At 45.3% G+C, this 18,810-nt stretch overlaps 1 protein-coding gene across 1 annotated transcript in view; it reads right to left on the bottom strand.

The window, feature by feature from the left end:
- Positions 1 to 946: 946 nt before the first annotated feature.
- LOC307074205 (netrin receptor UNC5D-like) overlaps positions 947 to 18,810 on the bottom strand; it is a gene marked incomplete at both ends in the record, with an annotated part of 176,739 nt that continues 158,875 nt past the window's right edge. Inside the window, 5 exons of the mRNA XM_079734231.1 lie at positions 947 to 1,139; positions 2,973 to 3,154; positions 3,467 to 3,637; positions 8,869 to 9,018; positions 15,446 to 15,676. Coding sequence (XP_079590357.1) covers positions 947 to 1,139; positions 2,973 to 3,154; positions 3,467 to 3,637; positions 8,869 to 9,018; positions 15,446 to 15,676 — 927 coding nt within the window. The remainder of the gene's footprint in view (positions 1,140 to 2,972; positions 3,155 to 3,466; positions 3,638 to 8,868; positions 9,019 to 15,445; positions 15,677 to 18,810) is intronic.

Raw genomic sequence — 18,810 nt, 5'->3', positions numbered from 1 at the left:
GAGAGCATTTTGTGTACGTGTGTGTTCCCGTGTATCAGAGAAACTGTTTATTTTTACCGCAAGACGATATTATAATGCTTTCCAAAATCCCTGCTCACACAAATCTATCCTCTCTGAAGGTCTTCCGTTTCACTGAGTGATCCGTTTAGTGTTTGATGATCGGATGAACCGTTCGGTTAACTCACTATCGGAGAGGAGTCGATTAGTGTGTCATGCCAAGTTTCACTCTATCTTTATAACATTAGAAACACAGGGAATAACACAATTAAACATGTATAAAAAAAAAAGAATATATATATTCTTTTCTGTACAATGAAAAGAATACGACCATGGACATAAAACACTACGATTTTGGCAGACCCCCCCCCCCAAGAAATAAGTAGTGTGGTCGGTCCTCAGGTGCTCAGCGAGAGGCGGTCCGAGACGCACATGTTTCTTAGTATTCTTGAACCGTATTCCAAGCCCCCCGAGGGAAGCCCTCACTTCCCTCTCTTCCTGGACTGTGTTGGCATTCCTGCTCCAGTGTTCACCGTGTCGGAGCGTGGCGTTCCGCTAAGACCAAAGCAGAGGTTATTATCTTTTTGTTTTGACATAAAAACTAAGTGACGAAGCTCAGCGTTCCTTCTCTTCCTCCGAGGTGTTTTCTGTGGCTGTGCCGCGCGGCTCGGAGTGGCCGACACCGCAGGCGGAACAAAGCCTCCAGGATTTCAGTCTCTCGCCTTCCTCACGGCGGCATTCCTCCTCCTCGGCCCCCTCCTCTGGGTGGAACCGCTAGGCGGGCTCCAACACCACCCCTGCTACTGCGCCTCCTCATCCTCAACCTGTAGCTCCACCACAGGATCCTCACCAGAGCTCTTGCAACTTAAAAGTCCCCTACAGGGTCTGTCTGGGTCCTCCCGACATGAACCCTACAAAGGCCTGCCGCCCCCCGTGGGCGTTCTGTGTTTTAAGAGAATTCAGAGTCTGGCCGGTCGCCGCCCTGCCCCAGTGGGGTGAATGTCCTGGGTGACGGGGCCCTGTCGATCTCCTCCAGAGCACAGGCCAAGGAGTCCACGTCCCCCGAGGTCTGGTGCTGGGTCTCCCACAGGCTCAGGATGACCGCTGACGGGCTCCTCTGGCAGGCGAAGTAGCTCAGGTTCCTGGGGAGGTGGAGGGGGCAGGATGGGGGGAGGACGAGAGGGAGAGAGAGTGGAAAGGAGAGGAAGAGAGAGGGATGGGTAGGAGGTAGGGAGGGCGGGAGGGAGAGGCCAGTGGAAAGAGGAGAGGATGGAAAGGTAAATATGGAAAATAACTGCTGTTTGAATTTCTGCTCATAGAACAAAAATAAACAACGTTGCATTATAGCTTTATACTAAATGTTGAAACTTTTCCAAAGATGTTCCAAATTAAAGTTCCCTGGGTCCCTGACTATATATAAAGGTCCCTGACTATGTTTAACTAGATGAGGTTTGTTTCCTTTCCAAGATTTTATGTATTTTATTTCATCATTGAAAGTGGCTAAGAATAAAATAAATAAGATTGTGTTTATTATAGATTAAACTAAGTGTACTATGTTGCCGTCATTGTATTCTTTTTTTGAGTTTACTTTGCAGTTTTAATGAATCTTTTGCAAGGATACACATAAACACTTGAATTGCTTACAGGGAAAAATGCATTATAGAATCAAAGCCCCTATATTTCAGATCGAATTGTCAGCTGCATCCAGCAGAGGGCACTGTTTCCAACAGTCCGGCCTACTCTCTGATCAATAAAGTGAGGATGCTTTAATGAAGCCAGAGCACCCTTGAATAAATAATTGCAAAGAAAATCTGCTTAACAAGGTACATAATTCTTTATTACACCTGCTGGTGGACTTTTACTGGGTTCCACACGCAGTTAAACTCTTGCTATTCTTGCCATGACAGGTATTGTTGTGTAAGAATTCGGCTGTGGAAATGTTCACACATTACATCTCGTTCGGTAAACCCAGCGTTGGTTCAGAGCAACACGTTTGCTGCTCACGTTACCAAGTGCCTTCAAATTAAGTGAAAAAATAACATTCAAAAAAAAAAAAACGTTGGTTAAGGAACAACGCAAGTGATTCCGGGGGTATTGTGACTGAATTGCTGTGCGGCTTATAGTACTGTCTGTTCTGATTTGTGAACACTGTGTTCTCAAAGGATAACACCCTGTTGTTCAGAAACACGTCACAACCTCGAAGTATGAGCTGGAGCCAGGTGGAGGAGACGTAGCGGGCAAGTATTCTGTTTTCTCGAGTCATGCGCAGCATTGTTAGCTAGTGCCTGCACGACAGTGTGTTGCCATTGGTAATGAGAATGGATGAAAAACAAACTTGTAGAGCTGATGCAGACCTCCGGGTCACATGGTTCACACCTCTGCCCGACAACAACACCTTAAACTTTGGCCACAGGGTTTATAATAAGCAAGCGCTACGCCCTGGCAAACCGGTCAAATCCAGAACAAGGGAGTAAGCCATGTACCTAACCCAGTATGTAAGTCTGTATTTCAATTTGGGGACAATTTGCGAAATAGGGACTTTTTGTGATAGCGATATAGGGGTATAGGGATTTAGGATTTGCGATAATGAGTCTTCGTCACATAAACAAATACACAAAAGTTCTCAATCAAATTCTTGTAGGAACTAAAATATTGGTTTGTTGGCATGCAACTGTCCTTATATCGTCCAAGGCTTGAGTAAACAGATTACCATACAACGTTGCTGTTGAACATGACCTCTGCTTCATCCTGTGCAGTTATCAGCAGCTATGGTACATAAGATACAGCTGTTGCCTGCGACTTAACCATCAACCCTGCATGCCGAGCAGCCCTACATGGTGTTCACCTGTCTACTTGGTGTTCACCTGTCTACCTGTCTACATGATGTTCACCTGTCTACTGGGTGTTCCCCAGTCTACGTGGTGTTCCCCAGTCTATGTGGTGTTTACCTGTCTACCTGTCTACGTGGTGTTTACCTGTCTATGTGGAGCTTCTGGGCCAGCAGTTGCCAGTCCTTGCCCTTGCAGTTGGCCGAGTCGAAGGTTGCACAGATGCGCTGATGGATGGACGGGGGGATCTTGAAGGCGTTGGACCCCAACTCGGAGGTGAGGGGACAGTGGGACGGGGGGAAGAGAGGAATTGGTCCCTTTTCACTCTGCTGGGAGAAGAAGAGGAGGAAGAAGAATGAAGTAGATGAAAGAGGACGATTTTCAGAGTAATGGAACAATAATCAGACTGAAGCACGTCTGGTTTGAAAACGGTGTTTTTAACAACGAGGGCATGTCTTTCTTGCTCCGTTCTCCCTTCCCCTATCACCCTCTCCCTCCCTCCCTCCCTTCTTCTCCCCTTTTCTCCCCCCTCTTTTCCTCTTACTTCCTCCTTCTCCCCCCTTCTCCCATTTTCTCCCCCCTTCTCCTCCCTTCTCTCCCTCTCTCTCCCCCTTCCTTGTACTCCCACTCTCTGGGCTCACCTCCGCCGCCGACGTGTACACCTGGAGGATCTGCTCGCAACCTTTGACCTGCCGTACACTGATCTTGCAGGAGAGCTGTGGGGGTGTGGGCGGGGGGCCGAGGCACTCCAAGGAGAAGGCACACTGCAGCGGGTGGTGGTCCCGGCCCCACACCTGGGCGAACGAGAACTCCTGAGAGAGATAGAGAGAGAGAGAGAGAGATTTTTGATTTTTAAAACCTTTTTATTTTCACTTTATCAATTTCGCATCACTTAAAACAAAAACAAAACATACAAAACAAATGAAAAACCAAAACAAAATTACAAACAAATAAACACACGTAACAATCACTCCTTCAGGCCAACCCTTCCCGGAATACAAGTTCTCCCTCTTCCACCTCGCACAGAGCTGCTTCTGCTGAAAGTCTCTAGATCTTTCATTCAACAACCAGGCTGCACTCAACCTTTCTCTTGCGGTTTGTATAAATAACCACTTATATTTAAATTATAAAATTTAAAAGTTCACACTTGTGACTGCAGTTTTTGTCACAACTCAGAACGGGAATCAATTGCAGATCGAAATAATTTATTCCCAAACAGTCCAGCAGGCAAGTCAGATTCCAGGTACAGGCAGGGTTCGTAAACAGGCAGGCAGGCAGACAGATACAGATGGACAGGTACGGGCAAGAGATCCAAAACCGATAGGCAGAAGACTTAGTCCAAAACAGGCAGGGTTCAAAACCGGGAAGAACAGTAAACTATAACTTCCCTTTAAAGAGCTTCACTCTAGTCTCAATCCCGTGGCAGTCAGGTAGCAAACAGTACATTCTGTGACGATCTGACAAAGTGAACAGAAAGGGCAGTGTTTAAATACTCAACCAATCAATACCAAATGAGAGACAGGTGAACAGAGAAAATTGAGGGAAACAAACAAAGGCAGGAAGTTGCACAAATAAGGACATAGGTGTTACTCCGGGCACATGACCAACACATGGCTATAAACATAAACAAAGTCCAGAATTATCACACTCCAACAGGTAGGGGGAGACAAAAACAACAGTCCATACGAGAATCCTGACAGTTTTTCCTATATTTAAAACCAAAAATAAAAATCAGTTTTGTGAAAGATTCCCCAAAAGCCATGAAAAGCTTCTCTAGAAAAGGGGAACAGAGTGGAAAGTCTGGGGCCTTCTAAAAAACAGTGAAAAATGGTTTCCCTCTGCGGACAAAAAGGATTAACATTCGAAACACTGGGATTTCAAAGCGAGATAAAAGAGTTAACAGCCACTATTCCATGTAAAAGTCTCCATTGTAAATCAGCAATTCTCTTGACCAATGGTGGTTTGTACAGTGCCCTCCACTCAGGCCTCCCATCCTCCTTCACACCAAAATGGTCTGTTCGACCATTCAATTTTTTCTTGTTTAAAACCTTTTGTTGGACGAGCCGCATTGATCTCACCCCCATTTGTCCAGCCAAGGCTGCGGCACCTTCCAGGTCTGGCCCGGCCAGCTCCACCACCTGCCCCAAAGTTGTGACCTTTGATTTGCAAAACATTCCTTGGAATGTTGGTCCGAAAGTGGCATGCCTTGAGAAATGCCCCGCTGAAACCACTGGTTCATTAAGCAGCCAGTAGAATGAGGCGGGGCAGACAACCCTTTCCTTCTTAAAAAGAGTCCACACGTTAAAAACACTGCGGTAAAAGTCAGGAATTTTGTTAAAAACACAAGGGCTCAAATCTAGTAAAAACAGTGATGTATCCAATCCATATTCACCAAAACGTCTTAAAATGGAACATGCCAGGGGTTTCCACACCAAGTCCTTGTGCCCTGTTAGAAATCTTCTGATGAACTTCAGCCGGAAAGTGGCTCTTCGGCTGGCCAGATGCATAAGTCCATGTCCGCCTTCTTCCTTCTGGAGGTACAGGAGGCTCTGGGGTAGCCAGTGGAGTTTATCCCAAAATGCATTCAACAAAATAGCCTGCACCTTTGGCAGTAGATCAGGTGGCGGGTTGACACATGTAAGCCGGTGCCACAACAAGGATGATACCAGCTTTTTTAAAACCAGCACCCGGCCTTTATATGATAGCTTAGGAAAGATCCATCTCCACTTCCTGACCCTTCCCTCAACTATTTCCAATGTGTTTTCCCAATTTCTTTTTACATAATCCTTGCTTCCAACAAACACACCCAAATACTTTATCCCACCTCTTTTCCACACTAGCCCATCTGGCAACTTTACACCTGTGGCTACACCTTCGCCGACTGCCAATGCCTCACTCTTAGCCCAGTTGACCCTTGCGGACGAAACTACGCTGAAGTTCTTTATAATATCCTCCATGATAGAAACGTCTCTTTGAATCTTGATAAAAACCACAACATCATCAGCGTAAGCAGAAATCTTAAAACAACCATTGCACCCTGGGAAAACTACACCTGACAATTTCTTTCTTATGTTATGGAGTAGGGATTCTATGGCCAGGGAGTAAAGCATCCCGACAGACTGCATCCCTGCCTCACACCTCTCTGTACTTCAAAAGGGTCACTCAAACCACCGTTGATCTTCAACATACTCTCAATGTTACGGAACAGAACCTGGATCATGGCTATGAAACCAGGGCTGAAACCAAAAACCTGCAGCGTGTGCCACAGGTATTGATGTTCAACCCGGTCAAAAGCCTTTTCCTGATCTATGGAAATAAGACCAATCTCTACTCCCAAAGAACCAGAGACTTCCAAAAAATCCTGAATTAACATGACATCATCAGTGATCAGCCTGCCAGGCACACAAGACTGTTTTAGAGAGACTCTGCAAGAGACTGTTTTTGAGAGACTCTGCAAGAGACTTTTTTAGAGAGACTCTGCAAGAGACTCTGCAGATCCACTACCTCAATCTCCAGTTCTCTCATTGACCTGGCTCTGTCCCTGCTAACATTGAGAGTATGCTGTTGACGTAGTTGTCTGATCCGGCACTTGCCCACATCCCACCACTGTTGTAAGGAGATATAATCCCCCTTACTCTTCCTGTACTCAACCCCAAAAAAATTAAAAACCTCTACAAAATTCCTATCAGCTAGAAGAGTAGCATTAAAATGCCAAAAAGCACTTTTTGTTTCTACCTTATTGATTAAAACTGAGCCATATACCATACAATGGTCAGTAAAACCAACAGGAATAATAAAACTGCTTCTAAAAATATTGAGGTGGTGCTAAAAACAATAAAACCTATCTAGCCTAGATAGTGACAAAACATTGTCTTTTGTGTGAGCCCAGGTGTACTGTTTCTGAATACCATAGAAACTTCTACATATGTCCCTCAACTCACAAGATGCCGTTAGACGTGTGAGTCGCCTCAGAGAGGCAGGATGAGGCTCCAGGTGATTCCTGTCTAACCTAGAATCTTCAGTACAGTTAAAATCACCTCCTAAAAATAAATCCTCATCACTATCACATTGGTTTATTACTTCACCAAGTGCGTCTAAAAACAATAACCGGTCAGTCCCTTTGGTTGGGGCATAAATATTAATAAAAAACATTTTCACGTCTTCATACTGTGTTTTAACTTTTAAAAGTCATCCTTCCACTACAACCTCCTCATTGTATGAAACTGGTTTAAAATTATCGGAAAACAAAATGCAGACTCCACCACTATTAAAAGACTTGTGACTTAAAAATGCATCTCCACTCCATTCTTTTTTCCAATCTCTTTCGTTATCAAGTGTGCTATGTGTTTCCTGTATGAATAAAATGTCAAGTCTCTTATCATTAAAAAATTGATAGAGAGAAGCTCTTTTAAAACAGTCCCTTGCACTAGGGACTTTTAAAACAGTCCCTTGCAATAAAATCACACATGGTTTTAAAAGGGAAGGGCTGCATTAAAAAGAAACACACTTATACAATAAAAAAGAGAAAACTGCTTAAAAACTCTCATCATTGGAAGGAATCTCAAATTTCAATTTTACAATCAATTTTTTAAGGCAAAATATTTCCTGAAAAAACACTGTCAGAAGATTCCCCAGTGTTCCTTTTCAAGCCAATATGTTTTACGGACTCAATAAAAAGGACTCAGATTGGGGAAGTACTTTTCCAATTGTATTTTGTGCCCTTTTGTTTTGTTTAAGCATCTTTTGATGCTTTCAAAAGAATAATCAGTGGGCCTATCTTCTTGTTCTTGGGGTTGAGAATCCTTCATCAATTCTGTATCAGACTCCTCGGAAGAAGAGCTTATTATTCTTTTTACTTTGGAATTGTTCTTTTGGTACCTAATTTCTTTCTTTTACACAAAACTTTCAAGGAATCCTCTTCCATCACCTCCTCCTCTTCTTCTTCCATTAAAGCATGTGGGCTAACATGTTGCCCAAGGTCAGACCTTTCCTGCAGCTCCTGTGCCCCCTCATATCGAACTACACAGCCCTTCTGCACGACAACGACGTCAGGCGTCGGTACAACCAATGGCCCAACAAAACCATCCACCACAGCCACCGGGGGAACAACCGTGGCGACCACCGGGGGGCCCGCATAAGCGGGGGCCACCTTATCCACACTATCTAGAAAAATGACCACCGCACTATTCATACGCGAGGCAAACTTAACGGAGTTACACCCCACTTTCTCCCCAATCGCCAAGCAACACCGCTCCACGGACACCTGAGCAGCGGGGGAGAGCTGCCGTGAAAGCTTCTCCCCACCCGCCTCCGACCTCGTACCTGCGGGTATTATGCCCTGCAAGGCCGGTAACGACGTTAACGTTAAAAGAAGTTACACGAACAATCCAAACAAAGTTGACAAACACAAATTAACCGACCAAACTAGAGGTTACTAATAAACAAAACAAACATACAAAAGCAAACAAATAGACAATAATAAAGTTAGAAAAATCACTCAATCACCACGCCAAACGCTCAGCCGCTCTCGCTCACATTCACTCACGCATGCGTACGAGAGAGAGAGAGAGGGAGCGAGAGAGAGAGAGAGAGAGAGAGAGAGAGAGAGAGAGAGAGACTCCGTAAGCACAGAGCGGCTGATTGTTCTTATTTGTGTTTGTTTAAATCATATGTTGAGAAAAAAGACAACCTTTTTTTTTATTATTCCCTTTATTCATTAACACAGGATTTAATTAAAACAGGAACAAGGGCCACATGCCTCGCCACTCTGGGTCTCAGAGGACTTCAGGAACGCCTCTGTTGGAGGCCATGCGTGTAGAAATGAGTCTGTTTCAGTGCTAGTACAGTGACAGTGTACACTGTACTGTTGGCTGGTACACTGGAGCCGGTGTTGGTCCACTATCAACCTGCATTACAATGTCTGTATCGCATGTTCAATTGTGCAAATGCGCACACACACATACACCCACACCTGTACACCTGTGCACTCATCTACTCAATCAATCACTCGTCTCCCCCCCCCCCCCGTATCTCCGGGGATTACCTGGCAGGTGGTGAAGGGCTTGATGCTCCAGAGGAGCTGTGGGAGGTCCTGGATGGAGACCTGCAGGCTGAAGCCGTTCCCACTGAACTGCAGCGTCCTGGGCTCCTCCAGCAGACGGCCTCCCCTCACACACTCCAGCACCGCCACGGCCTGGGGGGACCGGGGTCCAGGGGAGAGGGCCGGATGAGTTATCTCTGTACAATGCACACACGGGCTGCGGTCCACAGCTATTTTCGGTGGTCCTCCTTCCTATCGCTTGTTTCGTTGCTCGTTGCGCTGATTGGTTGTTGGTCTAGTTTGGAATTTGGCCGTCAGATAAGCTTCCGTGTTAATTAAAGGGGAGGTTGATCGTCGCTGAGGATCACAGCCAATCACAGCCTTCACATACACGCTTAATGGCCATCTGAAGCGGCCTGATCACAACCAATGGTACTTAACAGCCGGGGAATGGCTGTTTTGTAACTGCCATCAAGCGTTTTGCTCACTGCTTTTGCGTTGGTGATTAGGCTCTTTTTATCGTCGCTGTGAGTAAAAAAAAAAAACTTAAACTCCGGCTCAAAGCGCCCAGCATCTTTGCAGGGTTAAGTGCAGACGTTCTGCGGTGGTAGCAGTAAAAACGTCTGCTTTCATATGGGCTACAACAGAAAGGCAGGGTAACAGACTCTACAGCCTCCAGAGCCTTCTGTGTGATCCCCCCCTAAAGGCCGCTGCTCTCACTGTGTATTCAGGGACAGATTAGACCAATGGCAATCTGAGGACACCAGAGCTGAGCGGGATCCGCGACAGAGTGACTATTGAAATACAGCCCTCGTAGTCCCTTTGTGAAGATATCTTCTTCACAGATAAAATCAACTCGCAGCAGTCTTCTTCAGATCACTTAAGCATCCTCAGTCGTTATGATAAAACAATGCATTTGTGCATCAACTCAGACCTCACAGTAAAAAACCCGTCTGGGCCGGCCAGCTTTACTACGAACAGGAGGGCAGATGACTTCCACAAGATGCATTATAGTAAGTATGTGCGAAACATCAGTTTGAATGTAATTATCATCTATCAACGTATCACCATGGAATAATAACATGCTATGCCGATACCATAACAAACAAAATTAATAAAAAATCACCAAAAAAATGTTTAGCACAGCAGATGTATAGCACGAGAAAATAAACGAGTCATAGCCGAAAACCCACTGAAACCAGCAAAACAAATCAGAACGGGGGAAATAGTCGATCTGCTCAACGCAACTCAATTAATATCAATAATGCATATGTGACATCCAACTCCTTTAACCACAGGCGTGATTCTACATTGTACCGACAAGGGCGAGCTCAAACTGGAAAGGTCACAACGTGTATCGATGTTTTACTCACTTCGACTTTTGTAGTTGTTTGAGTCTCTCTCTCTTTCTCTCTCTCAGAGAGGAAATGCAAAGTGTACGAGCAGGTATATTAAGAGTTGATTCTTGGGCCAGAGGCTCACGAGGGAAATCAATTATCGCAGAACGGGGACAAACTAAACGCTAGCTGAGCTAATCACCTCCTAAAAAATAACCGTTCTTGACTGAGAGAATGAGTAACTTTAGGCATGCAAAAATATACTAGTTTTTGCTGGATTCAAGTTCAATCCAGCAAATCTTTGGTGAGGAGCTTTAGGGCTGCGCCGTCGTCAGCATTCACACAGACTCATCTGAGGGGTGTGTGTGTTTTCTGCTGTTTATTAGCCCCTAGATGAGTAGGTTTGTGTGTCTATGTCTGTGACTGTATGTCCATGTTTTTTGTATGCTGGTAACCTTTTATTTGGCCGGTAGTTAGTGATGAAACTAGATCTAAAGCTAGACGGATGCACAGTTAATACAGTTTGAAACACGTGGATATTGAATTTACATATCTTGATTAAATAATGTTGGTTCACGCTACACAGTATGTGTAACATACTGTGTATACACAGTGTGTTACCACAGTAATGAAGGGAAGAAGACGTAAGGGAACATGTAGCAACACCAAAATAATATAATTAGAATAAAAAAATACTATTACCTAAAACAAATACTGCTACTTCTACTACTACCAATGCTATTACTACTACTACTACTACTACTACTACTACTGCTATTACTACTGCTACTAATGATACTACCATTACTACTAGGCCTCATCAAAACATTTGGCTTATTTAGCTAGATTTTCAAAAATATAATATGATACGATATATGATACGATATATGATGTGATATATGATACTATATATGCTATGAGCTATGATATAATATTATTATTCATATAATATAATATTCAACCTTTTTACGAAACTCTTTGTTTGCAGCACCAACAAAGTGCACTCAATGAATAGAAATGGACTCAATAGAAACGGAGGGAGCTATTAATGAGTTTCTTTGGTAAACGTTAATGACTTTGCTAATTAGGTTACACAGATAGCCTAGCCGTGTGGCTTCATTATTCGTCCAATAGCCATCGACGGCTAATCGTGTCACTTCTGCTTATCATACGGAAGAAAAAAATAATTAGCATGACCCTTTAAGTGAACCGCGATCCTTAAGATAAATGTATCGATCCACCCTCATCAACCTTAGCCTAATGTATCTAGGTAATAAAAACGATTAAATAATAAATACCTTGGACGGATCATCTTAGTCTCTGGTCAACATCAGCATGTTGTCTTCTGTAATCAGGTTCAAAGTCTGGCCTAGTTCTTCTGAGCCCTTTAATGTTGTCATTTCCACACCGGGGTGGTGTGTGTGTGATTTACACCTGTAATAGCGACAAACCCTCCTCCAGAACCCTTTAACAACCAGATAATGGCCGGTGTGAATGACTGCAGTATGCTGGCTTCAGCTGCCTCATGCAGGTGTTGATGGTTCTAACCTATTTCCTACGGTCTATGGCTCAGACCCCAACAAAGGCCTTTCTGAGGACTATTAAAGAAGCACATTTATGTTTTAGTTGTACTAATCGAGACATCCTTTCACAGGTCGTTTTGAGTGAATACTAAAGCGATCATGACCTTTATTTGTGTGATTCAGACCATGGTGGAAATCCATTCTTCCTCTGAATCTCTTTTGAAGTATTCAGTTGTATTTAGCTTGTAAGATCTCACGAATGATCAAAACTGACCTCCCCATGATGGCTGCTTCATCACTGGCTTTTCTTTCCTTCAACCTTATAAACGTATAAGTACACCTCATACCTAAACTTAATCACTAATCCCCTGAAATCTTTACTAAAAAACTAACTATAATATACATCAAAAAAAATGACAACACTACTTTTTCAAGTGACAATAAGATGTATATACAAAAAAAACGCCATCACATAAAATGGAACGTATCAATATCATAATACCATCGCTCGCTGCGGAGATATAATTACACACTGTCTGAATGCACCACATTGCGATTTCCATATGGTAATATCGTTTAACGCAATCACCATTCGTCAATACGGACAATTGGGTTTCAGCGATAGGAGACATCTCGTTTACAGGCCTGCAAAATGAAACATGAGCGCGGGTCTGTGCGCTGAAGAGGGGAGGATGTGACTGCTTGTGATCGTTTCATCCAGAAAGAGGGACAGATTGGTCTAGGGAAATGTATTCATAACAAGTTTTATTTATTGTTTAATTGATTTTAGATGTACTGCATCTGCCTGTCAACATGATGAGAACAAGACTAAAGTTGTTTATTTTAATTAAAATATATTAAAACTGTGATTTAGAACACAGATTTAACACATTGAGGCAAATGTGAGGGAAAGTGTTTTAACATATTTTGTGCAACTTTCCAAAATAATGTGTTTAATGAGTTGAGGTTAAGAACAGGTCTCACCAATAACACGTATTGCATCACTCTTCCTTCATGGGCGGCTGTCTGATGGAAGAGTACTTACTGGCTGTTTATCAATACCCACCAGGCACTTCCTGTGAATGAACAGTGAACTTATGACAGCGCCATCATGCAGTGCCTTGGCTGTTAATTCTCACGCCTTGTTCACACTCCATGCGTCTGTCGACGGATGGGGGCTTTTTGACGTATTCATGTGTTTTCCGGGTTGTATTACAAAGGCGATTTCATTGGACAGTGTCCTTGCGTATATTTGCATAATGCAGTCTGATTGGCCGACGGATCCGGCGCTGCCTGAAAAGTTGAACATTCCTAAATGTTTTGACTCAGGCCACGGAGCCAACAGAACGGACGCACCCACAATGCATTTCGCGAGCGCCCCATGCAAAGTCAATGAGATCCGTCGACGGACGGAGGTAGTGTTAACAAGGCGGCTGCGGCATTCATCCACCACAGCTAGTGGACGGAGCCTCCGCAAATGGCACTGTTGTCTTTTTTGATTTGATTTACTGGGAAACCCTTCTCCTTCCCCAGGCGACGGCATAGCAGCGTGATGCAAATTGGTCACCGGTGGCAACTATTATAAAATACATCTAATTAATTACCCTGATTATCTTGGAAAGTGGCACATAATGAGGTAAAAGCCGTTACCGCCGCCCTGGTGTGTTCCGCCGGGGGCAGACTGCCGTTGAGCAGCACCCCGGCACGCCACACCAGCAACCCCACTGGGAGCGGCTCCTGATTGTTGTAATGTGTTGGTACACAGACGCGCGCCGCACAGAGTGAAATAATAACCCGCCTCACGTTTAATTAACTGCACCTTCAATTAGGCTTAGCAGGGGGGGCCGGGGGGAGGCAACCTCGCCAAGCATCTCTAGCGTTTGTAATTAAAAAGCCCCGCTTTGGTTCTTCTAAGGACCTCCCCCCCGTGGCTGCAGCGGGCTGGACGGGCGCATTTTAAACAGAGGAGGAGGAGAAACATCCAGATAAAGTTCATGTGCTGTTAACTTCCAGGATTTGGTTGGGAAGCGTTTGGTTGGGAGTCCCAATGCACAACTCATGTCTAATCACCCAGCAGAACAAAGGCAATTAAAAAGAGTTTACAAAGTGCATGAGCATCTCACCCCCCCCCCCCCCCCCTAGAAAACACACACACACACACACACACACACAGGCACACAAACACACACACACACACACACACTAGCTTCAGTCTCTCCTGAGAATTCATTCCATTGAATGCCTTTAATTATCTCCTACTTGTGTAGAAATGCAAGCCACGAGGATCATATTGCTACAGTGAACTCAGGTACGTGACTATCTAAAAGCTGTCTATATCATAGTGTATTTAAATCCTGCTCTTCTGTAAATGCATCGCACATACAGTGATTGTAAATTAATTTGATTATGAATGTAATTGTTTTGCTTGTGATGATGTTTGTGTTCATTAGGTGTTCATAGTGTAAAACATAGATGTATGCATCACCCATACATTAAAGCATATTTAATATATGGACTTGATGCAAGCTTTACCAGTAGCATTTAAAATGCCAGGGTAAAGTCAATGATAACTACGGACTATGATCAACAAACTATGTTGTTCGTTATTCTTTTTTCTTTTTATGTCCTGCATACTGGGGTTTTATTAGGCTTTCTTGTTTATTCAAGAGTCATTTATGTCAAAACAACATACAATGTCATATTTACTAATGTGCATTCCAGTCTGGAGACTGGAGGAGACCTGAGAATTCTGCATGGCTCAGTTGTTCACTGTGATGTTTGAGCTGTTAGGAGCGATCTGCACTGTGTTGCTGTGTCTCTGGATGGAGGCTGACAGCCACTAACCTCATGTTCTGAGAAACTCAAACCAGTCGGTCAGTGGAAGTCTAGAAACGTACATATTTTCAGAAAATTTGGACCGTTGCTGTCGTTCCTCCCTTTTGTATCGTGCTGTGTTGAGCATTGTGGTCAGAGCTTCTGAACCAACTGATGACGTTCATGGTAATGTCAACATGCCACTGAACCTCAAAATAATCCTAAAACACTCTCCATTCAAACCTAAAACTATTGAATTAATCTTGTTCATCACCTCCTGTTACGATACTAGGAAAAGGGTTAGTTTTAGGGTGCTTAGGGTTAGGGTCACACAGAGTTATTGACGACACACAGAGGGGGCGGTGTTGAGGTGCTCAGCACAGGTAAGTAGCAACAGCTGAGTGGGCAGGTGGAACTCAGAGTTTTGAGACTGAGTGGGGAGTCTGGAGTCGGGAGGTGAGATTCAGAGTGTAAGAGAGAAACCCGATGGACACGCATTGCTAGGCGACTTCGATTAGAGAACCTTTTGGATTTTTATATATACGCTGAACTGAAAGAAGAATGCAAAGCGTGGGCTGGTCATCTGGAGACAAGGTGCCGGTGCGGCGGGACACGGAGCTGTCGGTGGCTGTGGACCTGACGGACATAGGCTACGGGCTGTCTACCCAGGTTTTGACGAGTGTGGTAGGTCAGCGTCGTTACAACTCCGCCCCCTTCTTTTTCTATTCATCCTTATAATCATCCTCATCACCCTCCTCCCCATTATAAGCCTCATCATCATTTCCTTCTCTTCATCACCCTACCTCCTCCTCTTTCTCCTCCTCCTCTCCTCCTCCTCCCCCCTTCCTCCTCCTCCTCTTCCTCCCCCCTCCTTCTCCCCCTCCCCTCCCCCCCTCCCCCTCTCACCTGCAGGGCGTGGGGGGTGTCGTCCACGCAGTACACCCTCAGGTTGTAGCCCAGCGGGTTGCTGAGGTCGGGGCTCCCGAACACGGCCAGCCTCAGCCTCTTGGCGGCTGCCTGGCTCAGGGGCCGGCCCACCAGGGCGTAGTGGCCCGGGTGGGCCAGCAGCAGGTGGCACCGCTCCGCCTCCAGGAGGCCGTAGCAGGAGGTGCTCTCCTCGTCCATGGACATCACTTCCTGTTGAGGCAAGATCCTGGTCAACAGGTTGGAATCAGTAGCCCTCAATCCCAGTCCCAGTCCAAAACGGGCTTCAGGACCCCGGCCGCATCTACGCTCTCTAAAGCAGGGGTGCACAAACCTGTTCCTGCTGTGACCCCCCCTCTGAAGTCACTCGTGCCCCCCCCCCCCCATAGAAATTTTTTTATTTTTTTTTATTTTTGTAAACCCAATCCCGGTTGAGTTATTCTTTGCTATATACAGTTGTGTAATATAGTCTATTTCCTCATATAAAAACAATGGATGGAACAGCCCAGACACGTAGACCTGCCCAATCTCATCAGAGCAGAAGGAGAAAGTCTCCTCTCCGATGAAACCCTTTTGGGCCCCACTTGAGCGTGACCGGCAGTCGGCGTGACGCATGGCGTGCTGAGAGCGAGCGGCCGGCGCCCGCACCGCCCTGGCGTCTTAAGTCGCTGCTCTGACCGTAATGATGCGCCGGCGGTGCTTTACCAAATCAAATGGAGGGCACCGGACTGACGGATCGTACTGACAGACCCACAGACACTCGTCAGAAGGGTCTTTGATAAGAACCGACAACAACACGGGGGAAGGGAGTATAAACAACGCACTTCACGTTGCTGAATCTCTGCACGGCAGACCTTCCAGTTTCAGGGGTGCGTGACGGATAGCCATACACACCGTGCGCTAGGGCCCTGATTATGGCGCTTAGGGTCGACGTGCGTTGACTTTTCAAGTAGGCTTCATTGGTGCCAACCTGTAGCTTGAGAGCCAAGGAAAGGAAAACCTCCCCAAATCCTAAAGGGAGGCAGCTTTGAGGAGGAGCGCACAAGAGGCATCCCTCATTCCAGGGATATAGGGAGTGCAAGAGGTGAACAGGCAGCCAGACATTTAATGGCGGCATAAAACAAGCATAAATTAAGGTTAAGTCAGGTTAAGGTAAAGCGTCGTCAAGATTTACATTTTACGACCTAGATGGAAGAGAGAGGAAGAGGAAGTGAGGGGGAGAAAGCAGACAGAATGTCGTGCACTAGCCTGTGGTTTTGTGCACCAGCATGTAGTGTCGTTCACTATCCTGTAGTGTAGTTCTGCACTCTGATTGTTCAATCTAAAATGTGTGCAGCTCACTCGAAATACTTTTTCATTTGGGGAAACAAGTGAAAATAATAACAAACTTCTCCCACCTCTGTGCCATTCCTTTCCCACAGAGCAGCCAAGAAGAGGGCTAGAAGCTTACTAGTGGTAGAAACGTACTAGTGGTAGAAGAGTGCACGTTAAGAGACACGATGATAAATGAAGATAGAGGGAGCCAAGGGGACGAGAGGGAGAGCCACGGAGTGTGCATTCAAGAGAGTGAGAGAAAGAGAGAACGAGAGAGAGAGAGAGAGAGAGAGATAGAGAATGAGACGGAGAGGGAGAGAGTTGTAATGTCAGTAAAGCCCGGGGAGCAGTGATCGTGGAGGCATTTTGCATGAGATAAAGTGCTCATTATTTCACACTGACAGAGAGGGGTCACGCTGTTGCTTCTACTTGAGGGACAACTCATTCCCTCCCTCTCCCTCCCTCTCCCTCCCTCTCCCCCCCTCTCTCATATCCCCCTCCTTCAGTCTCCTGCCTTAATCCTCCCTCCCTCGCTCTCTTGTTCCTTCCCTCCTTCAGTTTCCAATTTTCATCCTCCCTCCCTCCCTCGCTCTCTTGTTCCTTCCCTCCTTCAGTTTCCTATTTTCATCCTCCCTCCCTCCCTCTCCCCCTCCCCCCTCCCTCACCTATCCATCCCTCCTTTTTTCTGTTCTTCCTCACTGACATCTCCTACCGGACATAATCCTTTTTCCTTCTCTTCTCATCTCAGTTTTTCCCCGATGGCGTATAACACACATAAATTGATGGCTCTTTTCATGGCTCCCCTTTTTTTTTGTGCGACACGTTTCTGCTGGCAAATTACATCCTGTGTAAATGTCACCCACACACAGACACAGACACACACACACACACACACACACACACACACACACACACACACACACACACACACACACACAGTGACAAGGGGCGGGGGGTCACACAGGATTTCACTGCAGGCGACATAGAAGAGTGTGTGGCTCTGGTGGGGGGGTATTCTGCCCTATGAGGTCCCCAAAGTCTTCTGATGGGGTTAGCTCAACATTACAAAAGTATCCAACACGCGTGAGGCTATTCTGCTGGGGAATGCACTAATGTCGATGGATGGATGGAAGGAGATGGATGGATGGATGGAAGTTTGGATGGATGGATGAATGACTGGATGGATGGATCAATAGGAGATTGATGGATGGATGAGAGGAACGATGGCTGTGGTTCAGATTGATCTCAGAGTTGTGAAAAAATCGTGTCCCAGTCTGCTCCTCTACGCGTCTGGGAGCTGTTTAAGGTGTTGCTAAAACAGCTCTGTGGAGCTGCATGTGAGGAGCCTCACGCTCACACATTGCTTTACCACCCCGCCTCCAAAACATTTCCGTTGGAAATAATCTTCCTCCGATGCAGATGCAATGTTAGCGATACAAAACTATTGAAAAGAGAACAAGACTCTATATTAAAATGAACATGTCTACGCCATGCATATCTCTGGTTAGATTGTAATACGATCTCCAAACTTGCAGGTTTACTAAATCTTCACTTCATCACATAGACAAAATGTATAGTACTCCTGCAGATTTCAATGCTTCTTTCAATCCGTGTTATCAGCCCAGAGAAGAGGGAGACAGAGTGCCGGCCATGTGACTTTACGGGTTTACTCGTTGAAATATTAAACAGCAGCCGGCTCCATATCCTTGACAGCCCAAAGCCTGGAACACCAATTCCATGATAGATGCAAAATAATTTGCTTGTTCTGAAACTAACTGCTTTGAGGACTTGCTGTCCCGCCCCATCGCTACCGCTTCACACCACATTCTCCTGGATTGATGTCGACAGTGTTGTCATGTCAACCGAATTACAACGCTCGGGTTATTATTGGGGCCTAAACCTCGGCTCTGCACTCACTGCCCCCCCCACCCCTGGCAATAAAAAGACACGGTTTGACAGAAACAAGAGGACGATTCATAACCACCAAAGTGAATCACCTCACTTATTGTAAATATTACTTATCTTATTGTAAA

Source organism: Pollachius pollachius (assembly GCF_949987615.1).
Source record: "Pollachius pollachius genome assembly, chromosome: 4".
In the NCBI taxonomy this organism is placed as follows: domain Eukaryota; kingdom Metazoa; phylum Chordata; class Actinopteri; order Gadiformes; family Gadidae; genus Pollachius; species Pollachius pollachius.
This window is presented reverse-complemented; position numbering and strand designations above follow the sequence as displayed.